The sequence below is a fragment of the Portunus trituberculatus genome, chromosome 48 (genome assembly GCF_017591435.1).
Source record: "Portunus trituberculatus isolate SZX2019 chromosome 48, ASM1759143v1, whole genome shotgun sequence".
NCBI lineage: Eukaryota > Metazoa > Arthropoda > Malacostraca > Decapoda > Portunidae > Portunus > Portunus trituberculatus.
The window spans coordinates 20,281,015-20,299,813 of NC_059302.1; the positions used below are offsets into that span (position 1 = coordinate 20,281,015).

The 18,799-nt window shown below is 40.4% G+C and overlaps 1 protein-coding gene across 1 annotated transcript; it reads right to left on the reverse strand.

Moving 5' to 3' along the window:
- Window positions 1-2,022: 2,022 nt before the first annotated feature.
- LOC123498982 (RNA 3'-terminal phosphate cyclase-like protein) lies at window positions 2,023-18,092 on the reverse strand. Its single transcript, XM_045246612.1, has 8 exons — window positions 17,846-18,092; window positions 15,366-15,516; window positions 15,128-15,212; window positions 6,304-6,474; window positions 5,708-5,870; window positions 5,254-5,524; window positions 4,669-4,848; window positions 2,023-2,610 (listed from the first exon to the last, which is right to left on the reverse strand). Coding segments are annotated over exons 1-8 (1,155 nt in total). The 5' UTR covers window positions 17,979-18,092; the 3' UTR covers window positions 2,023-2,609.
- Between the last annotated feature and the right edge of the window lie 707 nt (window positions 18,093-18,799).

Consider the following 18,799-nt stretch of genomic DNA (forward strand, 5'->3'; position numbering starts at 1 on the left):
GTACTTGATCTGAAAAACAATGTCCATATTGGACATATTCTTTTGTCTCAACACCACAATGAGCTTTTCCTTAATAAGATATAGTAATCACCTATAGGTATAGGAAGAAAACCTAAGAATACATGCATAAAACTTTAAGATTCAGGTCACCTGGGCTAGAGCCAAACAAGAATATTGCTCCCTTCATTATAATCATATAAGACACTGGCAGGCTTATCTTGGTGTACCTAGTGTCCCTCTTCCTCTTAAGTGCAATGCTATATACTAGAAGATAATTAAGCCAGGAATAAGAGAAATACAACTAATCACACACTCCATTAACCTCAATGGGAATGTGCCATATTCTGTTTATGGTCACACTTACAATTATACACGTACATGAACCTCACTCCACAACTGTCAAGTGGTGATGCTTTCTGCTTCTTCCTGATGAGCTCAGGGAGACGGTGGTGTAGTGGATAAGGTGATGAGAGTGGGATTGGGCAGACGTCCGCATGTAGGTTTGAATCCCACCACATACTGCTTTGAAGCTATGCCATTTGTCAAGTGATTTAAAGTTACCTACATGTCACCATGATACCCAAGCTCTAAGTGGTTACACCAAAGACGCACTTGGGTAGTGATATGGGCCCTAATATGGGTACCACTCTAAATAAAATTGCCTGCACCACTAATAGGTGGAAGCTGAACAGCGCTTCCCACATACAGTAGAGACTCAATACTTAAACTTAATTCGTCCTAAATGGCTGTTCGAGTATTAAAAATCTATCAATCAGGTAATTTGTTCTAATCTTAGCAAAACCAAGTTTATAAAAATTTCAATATATTTTCTATACAATTTTTATTTGTACATACCGTAAGTGAAGGCTGGTGATGGATAACTTAGAAGAGGAGGGAAGAAGGTTTGGGAGGAGGAGGGAGGTCACCAAATGATGAGTCACCATCCATGAAAATGTCTTTGTAAAGTTTCTCCTGGTGTGATTCCTGTGAATCCACTAGTGGAAAGTTGTGGCTCACTAACACTTGCACTCTCACCAGATTCACTATTTTCACCACTAATAAGCTTCTTTGGTGCTATCATAAGTTTCTAAATGAAAAACTAACAACAGAATGCATAAGATTGTTGTTTTTCTCAAGACTGTGGCAGGACTAAGGATGCGCACCGGCATCGGTATACCGGTATTACAGTAATACCAGTATTACCAGTAATACGGTATCAGGATAGTACAGTGGCTGCTGCAAGAAGGGAGATGACAGAGCTTTGTATGTGACCAAATGTGTGGCCGTTTGATTACCAGATATTTTCACCACTAATAAGCCTTTGGTGTTAATGTAGGTTTGAAAATTAAAAACTAGATAGAATGCAGGAGAATTCAGATGACTGCCGCAGCACAAGTCACAACTGGCGGAGGAGGAATGGGGATGCCAGGGAGCCTTTGTTTACAACCATGGGTGTGGACGTTCGACTATAACATATTTTTTTTAGTATTAAATCGAACTTTTACATTTGAGTATTGAGTCTCCACTGTATACTCTTGAAGTATACCTACAGGCGCTATAATAAAAAAATAAACTTCCAACTTCAGCACTACTGAAGCCTGGTGAGAAGCCTTTCCTTGGTTTTTATCATAACAAGGTGGCAGGCCCAGGCCGGCTGGCATCCTCAAGATACACCACACAATTGATATGCATCACATGGAGGCCAGGGCAGTCAGCCGGGACACCAGCTTGCCTGGAATCTGTCCTGGAGTCAAGCTTATTCCTAACAGTGAAGGACATCTGAGTGAGGCTAGTTTTTAGTCTACATATGTATTTATGAGGCTTTCAGTAGTAGTTCAATCCCATGATGAAAAATATGTGAAATAATGCAGCTACTGCTGCTGCTACTATAGTTGATGATGCTATGTGCAAGTATTAAATTGTTTACTGAATATTTTTGTCAAGAGTGATTGTGAGCAACTGGTTTTGCCATGAATTTCACTTCTTAAATGGAAAAGGAGATCCAAATCTAACAACTACAAATTGGTGAACTTGAGGCTTTATTCACTATATTGCATATAGGCAAATATGATCAGATTACCATACACATACATACATACAAGCATACACTGTATAAGGTAGTGGCCAGAATGCTTGACTCACAACTGAGAAGGCCCAGGTTTGATTACTGGGCAAGCCTCTAACTGTTTAGCCAGCGTTCACCCAAGAGCAAGAAAGTAGATGTAATCCAGGGGATTGTGGCATCACTGTTCCAGTGGTTGGTGTATGAGTGGTCAGTCACAATGAGCTTGAGCTCTTTTTGTATACAAACAGATGGTCAGATGACTAGATGAATGACACATACACACACATGCACACACAGACACACACACACACACAAATCTCTAGCTCAGTGATAATATCTCTGCTTGTAACATGGCAGACTGAGGTTTGCAATCTGGTCAGGTCATCAAGATTTTTCTTGAATGAGCAATCATCACTATCCTCCTGAAACAAGAGGACGAATGACTGGAATGTGGAGGGTTACAGCCTCACTGCAAGGGTGCAGCCAACAATCTCATCCTCTTGACCAAGGGTGAACTAGGTACAGCACATTGATGCATGTACACTAGAGATGTATCGGATGTCGAATTTCAGACATCCGCGGATGCGGATGTATATGCGATGTCATTTTGCGGATGCAAATGCGGATGCGGATGTCAGTCTCTACTAAAATGCGGATGCAAATGCGGATGCGGATATCAAAATATGACATCCTCGCGGATGCGGATGCGGATGTTTTTTACGTCAAACGTTCTCACCAAGAGGAGCACCTCCCCTCCCGAAAAAAGCCTGTTTCAACGTCAGACCATGCAGACAGGAGAAGTAACAAATAAAAACAAGATGGGAGAACCAAAATACTGCCAAATGAGTTCGAATGGTGTCTTAATAGTTGATACTTCTCTCTTTGAAAGTATGTAAATCATAGGAAGACGTAAATACAGACACAGGAAAGTAGTTGCAGAGTATACTAGTGGAAGTAAAGTGGAAGTAATTTTGTTACAATAAAGTTTTATGACGAGTTTCAGCCACACATTTTGTGTGTTACCAGGATGCGGACGTGGACCCAACTCGTGTGCATCCCACCGACCACTTTCCCCAACCTCCGCCCTTTTGAAAGTGGTTTACTAGAAATCTATATATAACCAACTGATTGAACTGATATTATAAACCCATATTTATTATTTAATATTTAAAGTTCAAGATGGGCAGGTTTCGTTTCAAAACAGTAGCTTATCTACCTTTTCTGGCAAAAGCCGATTACGCTTAGCGTCATATATCAAGCCAGCACTACTAAACAGCTGCTCACTAGGAACGCTACTAGGTGGACAGGACAGATACTGGCATGCTACCTTTGCCAAATCAGGGTAGACGGTCTTCATTGTCTTCCACCATTGCAAACTATCTTGACTGGTTCCACTTATTCTTTTATCTGTGTGATATTTCTCAATATCTTTCATGAGTAAAGTTCTTACAGATGAGTTTTCTGCTTCATCATCGCTGCTGGAGGCAAGAATAGAAGTCATTGCTTCATCTATTGTTCCACAAGTGGCAGGTGTTTCACTCATATCATCTCTTCTTCGTTTCCTTCTTGGTTCTCCATCTTCCTCTTCTAGAATAGTCGTGACAAAGCTCCTCACATACTCTGGCAAGTGATAATTTTACTTGATGTGTGACGTGAGATGAAGAAAAAAATTTACTCTTGTACCTTGGGTCAATATATGTTGCAATTCTGTAAAGATCTTCATTTTCAATCGAAGAAAATCTTTTCTACATCAGCTCGCATTGCTTCTTTCATGAAGTTTACTGCCTGTGTTGCTTGTCTGTCTTCATTTAACTCAACCACTGATCCTAAGCCTGGTTCATCTTCAGAACTTGTATCTGAAGTAAGAGTTTCTTGAACAGGGTTAGAAACTACTGAATCTGATGTGGTGTGCTGAAGAGTGTGTTTTAAGGACTTTACAATTGGAATCACTTCAGCTGCTGTTGATGTGGAGTCACTTAGTTTTTTTGTGATATCTTCATAAGGTTGTAAGGCATGTACACATTTACACATAAGCAACCACTCAGTATTGCTGAGCTGTTTGATTTTGGAGTTGGTAGCAGCATACACACACACAGATTCCTTTATTTCTAGTGTTCTTCTTAGCATGTGTAAGGTGCTATTCCATCTTGTGGGTGTATCATGAATAACAGAGAGTTTAGGTATTTGCAGCCTGTCCTGAATCCTTTTAAGTTCATCTTGTGCCATAGTTGAGTGATGGAAGTGCGTAGCAATACTACACATTTCTAACCTCTGTCTGAACTCTAAGTCTGTAAGCAGCAGGCAGTACTCTGCTGGTCTGTATCTGTAACTGCGTGTCTATACTCTATATTACGAGTATATTACTCTATAATATATAGGTTGTGCAATACACAACACACATCCGCATCCACACATCCTCTGTTGAATGCGGATGCGGATGCGGATGCGGATGTATATTACATCACAAATGCGGATGCGGATGCGGATGTTCAGTTTATCACAACTGCGGATGCGGATGCGGATGCGGATGTGAAAGAATATGCGGATGTTCCGCGGATGCGAATGCGGATGCGGATATCCGATACATCTCTAAATTGTACACTTAGATCTGTCCCTTGCCAATATTGGAGTAACCAATACCAATACAGGTCAACACAAGCTTTGCAGCACCTGTCCTTCTTTCAAGTGAGCTCCCGTCATCCTCACCAATTCTCTCTTCTTTGTACTCGTCAATCTTGAAAGTGACATGGAAGAAATCCCTCAGGTGACGCAGATAATGCATCCTGCAGTACAAGGAAGTAAAGAATAATGACTTAAAAAATGAAGGAATAATTAGTCAAGTATTCATAGAGTTGGAGCATGGTTAGGCTAAGGGAAAGAAAGGAATGGTAATGGAGGCACTCGTTAAACCATGACTGGAATGACACAAGAAACATCATTCTAAATACATGAGAAGTCAATATAAAACATAGTAAATGCAACTAGGTAAATACACACACACAAAGTGCAAAAATCCCAAACAGAGCAAAACCTCAGAGAACCACGTAATCAGAAGAGGTGAGTGTAAACAATATACATAAACATAAAGAAACATATTATATTATAAATGTTTGGATAAAGAATGAATGTTGAGGTGAATTCAATCCTTCACAATACAAAAGGATAAATACACCCAGGTATATACTCACGTGTATGGAGTGAGAGGTCCCAGCACTGCTTTTGACACATCAGTCGGTGCCAAAGCCATGAAGGTCAACAGCAATGGCTGGGCAATTGCATCAACACAGCCACCTCGCCAGATCTCCTCCAGCAGGCGACTGGCTGCCTCCTGACCGATCTCCTCAGGCGTGTTGGCTGCTGCCCCAGCCACACCCTCTTCTTGCCCTGGGCTGCGACTCATTGCCTCCGCACACACAATTGTTCCCTTGTTACTCTCCGCCACTGCACAAAGGCCAAATCCTGTGTGTGTGTACATGTGTGTGAGCATGTATTGTTCAGAATGAAAGATGCAATGAGAAGCAAAACAAATACATTAAATCTGAAGGTTTTACACATTCAGTCTATATCTGATTCATCCCAATGGTCATCTAATGCTATAATGACCACAGCATCCAAAAAAAAATTTTCTCTCTCTCTCCTTACCTGGAGAAGTAGCTTTAGCATTATCCACTGTGAAGTAAACATCTGTCAGGAACTTAAGAAACATTCCCTTGGCAGCATCCAGCATTCTGTTGGCAACAGTTGGCGTCACACGGCTTGTGTATGCCACGCCACGTATCCGCTTGATCTGTCCACTGTCCATCCACTGTGGGTGCAAAGGCATATTTGTGTCTGCACATCTGACATCAACAAAAAAAGATGAAACTGCTTTTTTTCTGTATAACGGAAGATTTGGATAACATGATTCTAAAGAATTTCTCTCTAATAAGACTTCAAACAAAGTAAGAAAAGCTACAATTGTAAAGTTCCTGATTAATGTTTATTTTGGGATTATGCTGAGAGAGAGAGAGAGAGAGAGAGAGAGAGAGAGAGAGAGAGAGAGAGAGAGAGAGAGAGAGAGAGAGAGAGAGAGAGAGAGAGAATCAAAATTTATCCAAACAATACTGAACTGACTGACTCCCCAACATGAATTCCAAAACCTACAATAGTGGTGAGAAATTAAGGTTACAAATGATGATGCACTCTAATCCTTTCTAGTTAGTGAAACCATGCCTTCTTTCACTCTCTGCTCCACTCACCTGAAATGCAGTGAGACTCCTCCTAACAGGGCTGGTGAACACAACCCTGCCACCTCCACCAGGACTCAAGCCTCGACGCACACACTTCACACTGGGCCCGTCGTCACCGCCCACAAACCGCCGCAGGACAGGCACCAGTGACGCACATATCATGTCCACTGTCGGGTCCAGCTGTAAATAAAACACCATTATATATATCATGTCTGCACAGTAATACAAATACCTCCTATCCTATGATCTGACTGTTGTTCAAATGTTGCTAGTGAATGCAAGTTAAGGCTAAATTGTCTGTTAACTAACAATATTACTAGTACATACAATCAATAATGATCATTATCACAACATTAAGAAAAAAATAAAGGAACAGACAAATAAAATAACAGTAATACTAATAAAAGTAAAACAATAATCCAGCTATATATAGCTATATATTAGACCAACATCATGTAGAAGGGAACTGCCATAAACAAGAACCCTCCCCTGCTCTCCACACACACACACAATAGGAGCTTTTGAGGAAGGCAAGAGTAGACCATTAAAATTGAAATTAAAGTCTCAGGTGGCAGCAGAGGCCTTGGAAACTTAAGGACTCTGAGGAAACCAAAACAATTTACATAAAAAGAAATATGTCACAGGATGACCGAATGAAAATGAAAGAGCTTGTAACTGAAGTGAGAGAGAGGAATGAAGAAAGGACCGAGGAGGAAAAGACCAAGTTTTTTTGGAGGATGAGAAATGGGAGGTTGAAGAAGTGGTGAATAAAACAGACGGAATAGACATTACACTGACGGAAATATGGAAGAATGAGACTAGGAATGGAATTCAAGTGACTTACACGAATATAGATGGATTTCTGTCTAAGAGGCTAGAATGTATGGATTACCTAAGAAATAACGAACCGGACATAATGTGTGTGGTGGAAACAAAGTTAAGGCCCAAAATAAAGCTAGATTGGTTTGATGTAAAACACTACAAAGTATGGAGAAATGATAGAAAAAATAAAGGAGGTGGTGGTATAGTGGTTCTTACTAAGGAAGATCTGATAGTGAAGGTGAACTATAGTAAGGGTAATGAGGAAGTAAAAAGTATGCTTATAACAGATGGTAAGAGAGACATTAATATCATAACAGTATACATACCACCCAGAACCAGCGCTTGGGAATATGAACAGTATCAAATGGTGATGAGAAATACTCTAGACAGAATGAAGCAGGAACTCATCAGAAAGGATAGAGTGATGATAGTCGGGGACTTTAATTGTAAGGAAATAGTGTGGGAGGACTACGAAGTGGTGAACAGTGGTGAGTGGGTAGAGGAATTGTTAAATGTAGCAACAAATAACTTGATGACACAGCGGGTGAGATCACCAACAAGGTGCAGGGGACAAGGGACAAGATGTTGCAGCAAGGTTGGATTTGGTATTTACCAGGGGCATCTCCCTAAAAGAGGAAAATGAACATGAATGTCCCTTGGGGAATAGCGACCATGATGTCCTAAGCTTTGAGCTGGATACGGAATTAAGCACGAATAAGATTGTGGAACGCAGGGAGGAAAAATTTAATTATATTAGGGCAAATTATAACCATATAAGGGAGTTCTTTAACCCCTTCAATACGGTGACGCCTATGTAGGCGTCATGAAGCCCCAGTAGCAAATACGGTGACGCCTACGTAGACGTCATATTTCTTTTCTGAGATTTCTTCAGTTCAGTTGTCCCGTATAGTGTGTTGGATACCAACTATACACGCCGTATGCTGTCCTTGAAATCCTAGTGCTCCTCCCACCATCCTTGTCTCCACCAATCACTAAAGATAAGCTACATGCATCCTGCCTTGTGTCTAAAATTACCCAATGGCATAGACTGTTCCCATCTCTCTCTCTCTCTCTCTCTCTCTCTCTCTCCATCTCCATTTCCTCCCTCCCCATCTCCCTTCCCTCCCACACACACAAATACAAAACAAATTTTCTAATCACTCTCTCTCTCTCTCTCTCTCTCTCTCTCTCTCTCTCTCTCTCTCTCTCTCTCTCTCTCTCTCTCTCTCTCTCTCTCTCTCTCCTCTCCTTCCCTCCCTCCCCTCTTCCTCTTGAAAGATAAGCTACATGCGTCCCGCTTGTGTCTAAAATATTAGCAAATGTCACACTCTCTCTCTCTCTCTTTCTCCGAAGAGAGAAGCGTCCACTTTCCTCTTTGAAGGCGATATAGTGACAAAAAAAAATAGCAGCATAATACATAAAGACGACAAGTATGACAAGCTTGCACGAGTTTCCAGCTGGGCACTACAACCCGTATATCATACAGGCGGGCTTTTTTAACATCCAGCGCGAACGGGTTAATGAAACTGACTGGTCCATGGTATACCAGGAAGGAGATATGCAATTGAAATACGATAAATTTATCAATTTATATAACTCTGCTGTGAAGAGGTTTGTGCCATATCACAGAAAGAAGACTTTAAATAATAAACAGTGGTTTAATAGAAATTGTGAAGAAGCAAAAAAGAACAAAGAAAAGGCATGGAAGAAACTTAAGAAAAACAGTGATGTATTATCGAGAAGTTTACAAAACAGCAAGGAATAGATATATTGAAGTAAGGAGAACAGCACAAAAGGAATATGAACAGAGGGTGGTGGAAAACTGTGATAGTGACCCTAAAATGTTTTACAAATTCATAAATGGAAAACTAAATAAAAGGGAGGCAATAGAAAAAAAAAAAAAAAAAGAAAGAAATAGGGAAGAAGTATATGAGGATGCTGGAGATATACCTGAAATTTTGAACGACAACTTTTGCAGTGTTTACAAAGGAGGAGCATTTTATAGGTGAAAAGCCTACGGAAATAAAGCAAATGCAGGACATCATGGTTACTAAAGAAGATGTAAGGAAAATTATAAGCAATTTGGATATTAATAAATCAATGGGGCCTGATGGCATATCTGGGAGGTTGCTAAAAGAATGTAAGGATCAATTGTTGAACCCCATATTTGATATTGTGGAAACCTCCATACGAACAGGATTAGTCCCGAAAGAGTGGAAAAGAGGTGACATTGTGCCTATATATAGGAATGGTAGTAGAATGGAACCGTTAAATTACAGACCAGTATCGTTGACTAGTATATTGTGCAAGGTATGTGAAGATGTAATTAAAGCTAAGTGGAGTGAGTATCTAGAAAGTGAAAACATTCTGAGTGAAAGGCAGTTTGGTTTCAGAAGAGGAAGATCGTGTGTATCCAATTTATTATGTTTTTATTCAAGAGTGACTGACATACTACAACATAGAGAGGGATGGGTGGATGTAAGGAAAATTATAAGCAATTTGGATATTAATAAATCAATGGGGCCTGATGGCATATCTGGGAGGTTGCTAAAAGAATGTAAGGATCAATTGTTGAACCCCGTATTTGATATTGTGGAAACCTCCATAAGAACAGGATTAGTCCCAAAAGAGTGGAAAAGAGGTGACATTGTGCCTATATATAGGAATGGTAGTAGAATGGAACCGTTACATTACAGACCAGTATCGTTGACTAGTATATTGTGGAAGGTATGTGAAGATGTAATTAAAGCTAAGTGGAGTGAGTATCTAGAAAGTGAAAACATTCTGAGTGAAAGGCAGTTTGGTTTCAGAAGAGGAAGATCGTGTGTATCCAATTTATTATGTTTTTATTCAAGAGTGACTGACATACTACAACATGGAGAGGGATGGGTGGATGCTATCTACCTGGACTTGAGAAAGGCCTTTGATAAAGTGCCACACAATAGACTGATGTGGAAACTAAAGAAGATTGGAGGAGTAAATGATAAACTAGCAAAATGGATGGAAAATTACTTAGTGGGAAGAGAAATGAGAACAGTAATGAGAGGAAGGAAGTCCGAGTGGAAGAAGGTAACCAGTGGAGTTCCACAAGGGTCAGTGCTTGGTCCCATCATATTTTTTATTTATGTTAATGATATACCAGTAGGAATTGACAGTTACATGAACATGTTTGCGGACGATACTAAAATTATGAGGAGAGTAAAGAATGTGGAAGATAGTAACAAGTTACAGGAAGATCTTGATAAAATATATGAGTGGAGTAAGGAGTGGCAGATGGAATTTAATATAGACAAGAGCCATGTTATGAAAATGGGAAGAAGTAGATACAAACCAAACAGGGATTACAGGCTGAGTGATGAGAAAATTAAAGAGACCAATGAAGAGAAAGACTTAGGAGTAACCGTGCAAAACACCTTGTCACCGGAGAAACACATTAACAAGATTTTTTGGAAAACATATAACATGCTTCAAAATATTGGCCTTGCATTCCACTACCTAGATGAAGGAATGATGAAGAAGATATTATGTACCTTAATAAGATCCCAGTTAGAATATGCAGCATGTGTCTGGTCACCGCATATGAAGAAAAATGTGAAGAAGGTAGAAAGGGTACAGAGGCTGGCAACAAGGATGGTACCAGGACTCAGAAAGTTAGACTATGAGGAAAGACTGAGGAAGCTGGGGCTGACCACATTAGAAGAGAGAAGAACAAGAAGAGACATGATAACTATGTATAAATTGGTGAACAAGATTGACATACTGGACAGAGAGTTGATAAAGGTGACCACAAGTAATCATCTCCGAGGACATGGAAAAAAGCTAATAAAGGACATCTGTCTAAATGACGTGAGAAAATACAGTTTCCCACATCGTAGCATTGATAAGTGGAATAAACTGAGCAGTGATGTCGTTGACGCGGTGTGTGTCAATCAGATGAAAGAGAGATATGACAGGAATGGACAAGGAAACAGGTCACAGAGAGCTTAGCTCGGGCCCTGTAATACACAAATAGGTAAATACAAATAGGTAAATACACACACACACACACACACACACACACACACACACTCCGTGCTCCGTGGAGAGTGGATGTGCCTCCTTGCTCAGAGTGTCTTCTAACTAACACTCCACACGCTAAACAATGTGCTTGGAGTGAGAACCGTCACTAGTACAAAAGGGCAACCAGAGCGAGTGAACGAGTGTACAGAGTGAACGTAGCCTGGTGGAGTGTGCATATAGTGATCGGAGGTGTTGGAGCCTCCCCGCTCCAGACAACGGCGCGGGAAATAAACAAGGGCCAGCCATAAACAGCCGCAAACGCATCCCACCACACACACAAAGCTACCAGGCCTGGCCGCCAGTGCACACCACCACACACCCACACGCTCCCAGGAACAATGAAATGAAATGGATAGACCTGTAAGAAATAAGTTACCAAATTCAAAATATGCCGATGAGGCCCAGGGAGCAAAACCAAAAGTGCCCATACAAAACATGAGTCCATCTTCAACAGGAGCAACAATGCAAGGAAGATTGGTTATGCTAGACAAGAAATTTGAGGAATTGGTGAAGGAATTAAAAGTTGAGAGGAGTGAGGAGGAGCAGGATAGAGAATTCCGCAAGGCTTTGAAAGAAAGAGTTAAGAGACTGGAGGAAAATGAAAAACGATTGGTGGATGAGAATGCACACTTGAGAGTGGAGGTTGAAAAATACAAGAGACGGTTGGAGGAGAAAATGGAGAAAGTTGTAAAGGAGAAAGATGACTTTAAGGAAATGATCAGTGAGCAAAGTGAAAGGTTTGAAAGGGAGTGGGAAATGAAGAAAACACAATGGACTGAGTCGAGGGAAGCTGAGATGGTTGGTTTACAAGAAATAATTAAAGATCAGTTGAATGAAGACAAAAAAGAAAGGTCTAAGGAACTGGTTAATGTTATGAAGAATAAGGAAACATTGATAAGAGAAATAGCAAAAAAGAAGAGTGTATTAATATTTGGGATGAAAGAACAAAATATAACATATAAGCCTAAGATAATTAAAGAAGAATTAAAAACGGTAAGAGATCTGTTCAAAAATCTAAATGATGAGGAAAAAAAGATCTACAAGGAAAAGTGTAGGAGATCCATAGACTGGGTCCGTATAAGGAGGGAGTAAGGAGACCGATTAAAGTAGTACTGAAGTCACAACAATCTGCAATCTGCGTAGGACATTTTATATAGAACATCAAAATTAAGAGAGGTAGAAGGTTGTAAAGAGGTGTACGTAAGGAAAAATAGAAATGAAGAAGAGAGAAGATATAAGGAATTGTTGGAAGAGGCGAGAAGGAAAAATGATGTGCTGTTTGAAGAGGAAAAAGCAAAGTTTTTTTGGAGAGTTATAGGAGAGAGAGTCAGAAAATGGTATGTGGAAAAAAGGAATGCGGAGGAACCCCTAGAGGAAGCAGTGGGTGGACTGTAATGTATACTAATATAGATGGGATACTGTCAAGTAGATTGGAATTGCAAGACTATATGATGGTGGAGAAGCCTGATATAGTGTGTTTGACTGAGACAAAATTACATGAAAAAACAAAGGTAAATTTGGATAATAAATATAATATATGAAGAAAGGATAGAGAGGGTAAAGGTGGAGGAGGAGTTATGATTATGACGAAGAAAGAGATAAATGTGGATAAGGTTTGTTATGGGAAGAACAACGCAGAAGTGATAAGCATAAGGTTAAAAAGCGATGGAAAAGAATTAATAATCATGGTGACCTATATACCTCCTAAAACAAATTCTTGGACATTAAGGGAATACGACATTATGATCAAGGATACTTTACAGAGTTTGGAAAGTGTATTAACTGAAAAAAGAAAGGTGATACTAGTAGGAAATTTTAATTGTAAAGAAGTGGATTGGGAAAATTTAGTAAGTGGTGTTGGAGAGGAAGCATGGGGAGAGAGATTCCTTAATCTAATGATGGAGAATATGATGGAACAGAGGGTGAAAGAAAATACTAGATATAGAGGAGATGATGAACCGGCTAGACTGGATTTGGTGTTAACACGAGAAGTGTATATAAATGTCCATTGGGGAAGAGTGATCATGTGGTTATGGAAATGCAGATGGCAATAACACAGCGAAGGAGAGATGAGACATACAGGAGTGGTAGATTGAATTATAGAAAGATGGACACAGAAAATTTGAAAAACTATTTCAGAACATTAGATTGGGAGGAGATGTTACAAAGCAGAGAAGTGCAAAAAAAATATGAGATTTTTATGAAATATTATAAAGAAGGAGTTATGAAATTTGTACCGAAGTATAAACCGAGAGAGGAAGGAAGAAAGGATTGGTTCAATGCAACTTGTGTTAAGGCTAAAGAAAAGAGAGATGTGGCTTGGAAAAGATGGAAAAAGAGCAAGAATATACTAAATAAGGAGAATTATAGAGTGGCAAGAAATGAGTATGTGAGGGTAAGGAGGGAGGAAGAAAGAAAATTTGAAAAAGATATAGTAGACAAGAGTAAGGAACATCCAAAATTGTTTTACAGGTTCATAAATGGTAAACTTAAAAAGAGAGAGTCCATTGAAAAATTAAAAGGAAAGCAAGGGATAGTAGATGACCCTAAGAATATCGCGGAATTGCTAAATAATAAGTTTCAACGAGTATTTACTAAAGAAACAATGTTTGTAAAGCCTCAGAATGTAGAAGGAAATGTGTACATGGATGACATTAAGATACCTAAAATGGAGTTATATAAAATGTTGGAGGAACTTAAAGAAGATAAAGCGATGGGACCAGATGAAGTTTCAGGCAAATTATTGAAGGAATGTAGAGAAGAATTGATAGATCCATTATATGATATTGTAAGGTGCTCATTAGAAACCGGGGAAGTACCGGTAGAGTGGAAAAGAGCTGAAGTGGTGCCCATTTATAAGGGAGGCAGTAAAGAAGAGAGAGAGGGATGGATGGACTGTGTATATTTGGATTTAAAAAAAGCTTTTGACAAGGTACCGCACATGAGACTGCTATGGAAATTAGATATTTATGGAGGACTGAAGGGAAAAGCGTTAAAGTGGATGGAAAACTACTTGAGATGGAGGTAGATGAGAGAGTGGCAGATGGAATTTAATATAAACAAGAGCCATGTTATAAAAATGGGAAGAAGTAGATACAGACCAAACAGGGATTACAGGCTGGGTGATGAGAAAATTGAAGAGACCAATGAGGAGAAAGACTTAGGAGTAACCATGCAAAACACTTTGTTACCGGAGAAACACATTAACAAGATATTTTGGAAAACATATAACATGCTTCAAAATATTGGCCTTGCATTCCACTACCTAGATGAAGGAATGATGAAGAAGATATCATGCACCTTAATAAGACCCCAGTTAGAATATGCAGCTTGCGTCTAGTCACCGCATATGAAGGAAAATGTGAAGAAGGTGGAAAGGGTACAGAGGCTGGCAACAAGGATGGTACCAGGACTTAGGGAGTTAGACTATGAGGAAAGCCTGAAGAAACTGGGGCTGACCACATTAGAAGAGAGAAGAACAAGAGGAGACATGATAACTATGTATAAATTGGTGAACAAGATTGACATATTGGACCGAGAGTTGATAAAGGTGACCACAAGTAATCATCCCCGAGGACATGGAAAAAAAACTAATAAAAGACATCTGTCTAAATGACATGAGAAAATACAGTTTCCCGCATCGTAGTATTGATAAGTGGAATAAACTGAGCAGTGATGTCGTTGATGCGGTGTGTGTCAATCAGATGAAAGAGAGATATGACAGGAGTGGACAAGGAGACAGGACACAGAGAGCTTAGCTTGGGCCCTGTAATACACAAATAGGTAAATACAAATAGGTAAATACACACACACACACACACATCCATAAAGATTCCCTAAAACTAAATAAAAACTCATGTTAAACACTTTGCTTTTTTGAGATGTCCATTAGAGAAACAATTACTACTATTACAAATAATAATAATAATAATAATAATAATAATATCAATACCTCATTGTTTGTAATGCCAGTTAGCGTAATGGAGATTGGAGACTTGCAGAAAGGAGCAAGCATGAACAGTGGCTCCAGAAAGTACCTGTCAATAAAACATTTTGTTACCTGTAGTCACTTTGAAAATCTTAATGAATCACATTACATCAAACAGAGAGAGAGAGAGAGAGAGAGAGAGAGAGAGAGAGAGAGAGAGAGAGAGAGAGAGAGAGAGAGAGAGAGAGAGAGAGCGCCTCACCCTATGCCCCTAGAGAGAGGACAGGAGTGTTCAAGTCGTCCGCCTGTCAGGATGCCAGGTCTGTAGAGCAGCGCTGTGCCTGTCTGGTTGACCTCAATGCTGCTGCCATTGTTGAGGCAGTCAAGGAGGCGAATGAAGCTGACTTCATAGTCTGAAAAGTAAAGTAATGGCAAAAATGTAAACCATCAGCTGTTCTTTTCAACAATGATACATGAGTATAGTCACTATGCAATTTTGTAAATTCCAGTCCTGCTTGTGAAAAATAAGGTCTAAATATTCTGTAACTACAAATTTCAGTGGAGAGTTTTGAATGAAAAGTATTTAACTATAAAAATGGAAAATTCACACAGACAGAAGGCAAAATAAGAAGCACAAATGCATCACTGTCCTCAAGTCTTAGATGTATCTTATTATCACAGTATTTGTAACCCAAACTTTATCTGATTAATGATGACACCTCTTACCAAACATGTGAGACAATGTGTCACTCTGGCCCCAAAATAAACAACGCCTCGGAGTTCCCCTCTGGGGAGGGGACCAAAAATGTCCCCAGGTCGGACACCTCACCTGTTGAAGACCACAAATGCCTTGACACCTCCCTCAACTTTTTCTACATTAACTTCTGCAACATTCGCGGTCTTAGATCTAATTTTCAATCTGTGGAACACCACCTCTCCTCTACTAAACCTCATCTTCTTTTCCTCACCGAAACACAGCTGCCTGAGGCAACTGACAGTAGCCCCTTCTCTGTTCCCTCCTACTTTCTCTATTCTCATTTTCATTCCAAAGCTGGATGTTGCGTCTATGTACGCAACGACTTAACTTGCTCTCGTGCCCACGCTCTTGAGTCTTCCGAATTTTCCACCATCTGGCTACGACTTAACAGTCACTCTCAAACTAAATTCATCTGTGCTGTTTATCTCTCCCCTAACTCTTCTGACTATAGTAATTTCTTCAACTACTTAACTTCTAAAGTGGAGCACATTCTGTCCCTCTACCCTTTCGCTGAGATTTCCATTCTTGGAGATTTCAATGTTCACGTTCTTTCAGAGACGTCCAACCCTTCAGGAAATTACCAGATCACGCGGGGACGCCACGGAACGCCTGACTTCCAATCTTTCTAAAATTTCCGATTGGGGCAGAGAAAATCTAGTAGTTTTCAATGCCTCAAAAACTCAATTCCTCCATCTATCAACTCGACACAACCTTCCAGACAATTATCCCTCTTCTTCAACGACACTCAACTGTCTTCCTCTTCCACAATGAATATCCTCGGTCTGTCCTTCGCTCATAATCTTAACTGGAAACTTCACATCTCATCTCTTGCTAAAACAACTTCTATGAAGTTAGGTGTTCTGAGGCGTCTCCGCCAGTTTTTCTCGCCCCTCCAACTGCTTACTCTGTATAAGGGCCTTATCCGTCCCTGTATAGAGTACTCTTCACATGTTTGGGGGGGGTTCCAGTCACACAGCTTTGCTTGATAGGGTGGAATCGAAAGCTATTCGTCTCATCAACTCCCCTCCTCTGACTAACTGTCTTCACTCTCTTTCTCACCGCCGAAATGTTGCAGTTCTTTCTATATTCTATCGCTATTTTCATGGTAACTGTTCTACTGATCTTACTAACTGCATGCCTCCCCTCCTCCTGCGGCCACGCTGCACAAGGCTTTCTTTTTCCTCTCATCCCTATTCTGTCCAACTCTCTAATGCAAGAGTTAACCAGTACGCTCAATCATTCATCCCTTTCACTGGTAAACTCTGGAACTCCCTCCCTGCATCTGTATTTCCAAATTCCTACAACTTGTCTTCTTTTGAGAAGGAGGTATCGAGGCATTTGCTGCCCTAATTCTGGCTGACGGTTTTGGCACTTTTTCTACTCTTTGGAGAGCTAGCGCTCAAGTGGGCTTTTTTCTAACTTTCTTTTTTTTGCCCTTGGCTGGCCCTCTTCCCTACATAAAAAAAAAAAAAAAAAGTTCTTCTGGCCAATGTTACTGCAGTCACTACATGTTCTGACCTTCATCACTCTGGTGCTCACACACAAGTAACTCAGCCCCCTGCACATGGAATAGATCTCAACTGCATGAGCCATATGTTGCTATGTGGCCACCAGGATGGTGTATGGCTGTCACCAAACATTAGATCCTTGGTAGGTAAGAGCAAAATTCTAGGTTGGTCATATTTGCTCTCCCATCCAGAGGCTTTTCAACAGTTACCAAGTCAACTATACATTGAGAAAAACAAAGAATAATAAGAGTACTTCATTACTAATCGTGAGAATGCACTCCACTGAGCATGGAGTGATAATTTCATATCTGGCATAGTCATTAAGAAAAAGTTTATTCTCAAACTCTAAGAATTCCCGGCACTACATGGAAATTTCACTTATCAAAGTCTTCAAAGAAAACTGGCGAACAATAAGAGCGAAAGAAGGCTGCAGAGAGTGACCTCAGTCTACTCCTGGGACAAACAGGCAAGACTCGCCTTTCAGTCCGGGGTCGTCCGCCTTGGCTCTGATGTTGCGGATCCTCACTGGCTTCCCGCTGAGGGTGGATAACACCAGCCTCTGCCGGAAACAGTTGCTGCCCTCGTAGGTCACCACGCCCCCTATCTCCATCACTGTGCAATGGACGGCAGGAATTCCTAGAACAACATGTGTTCTACAGCGCTGTATGTACTGTGTGGCCGCCTTCGCCTTGTAAACAAACGCACGTGTCGTGTGGTCTTGATCTTGACGTTAATGCTACAGGTGATCTTGATCTTGATTTTGATACTACAGGCGACTCGGGATCACTCCTAAGCTGGGCCTTTGGATCGGCAGCTCCTGTAGACGACAAAAAAAGGCACACAGAAAAAAAGAAAAAAAAAAAAAAACGGTCCTTTGCTCTAACTGCCTGTACATCTGGCACGCCACATTCTCTCCAGAAACAGAGTTGCCACTCCTTGTTTTTTCCTATTAGATCTAGTATTTTTATCTTCGACCTTGTAGTCTTGTAGTTTTTTCCTAAAAATCCAACAAATCTTGTAGTTTTCATTCAAAGGAAAAAATGCAATAATGTTTCATGTTTTTTGCTTACTAATTACGTCTACCTACGTATACCCTTATATGAATCTCATACTCCTCGTTTTTTCTAATGAAGAACAGTGAGACGCGTCTCGTTCGCGTTCAGTAGTCAGTACGGGAGTCCATCGTAGCAAGTACCGGGCGAGAGCTGAACTGGGTTCTTATTCCAACTTCCCTCAGTTTGGTGAAGATCGTGGTCTTAAACAGGCATAGTGATAAGTGACAACAATGAGTGAGTCTCCTACAGCAAGCTCCAGTGGAGATAAAACTCCGCCGAAAAAGAAACAGAAGTTGTGGTACAGCCAGTCATTTAATCAGGACTGGTTAACTGACCCTGAATTAAAAGACTGGATCAAGCCAGACCCCAAAGATAA

Coding starts and splice junctions, on each gene's coding strand:
- LOC123498982 (XM_045246612.1), bottom strand. CDS start 17,978: ATGGAGATAGGGGGCGTGGTGACCTACGAGGGCAGCAACTGTTTCCGG. Junction 15,517..17,845: donor GGACGACCCCGGACTGAAAG/GCGAGTCTTGCC, acceptor TTTACTTTTCAG/ACTATGAAGTCAGCTTCATT. Junction 4,849..5,253: donor GGACCTCTCACTCCATACAC/GTGAGTATATAC, acceptor CTTGTACTGCAG/GATGCATTATCTGCGTCACC.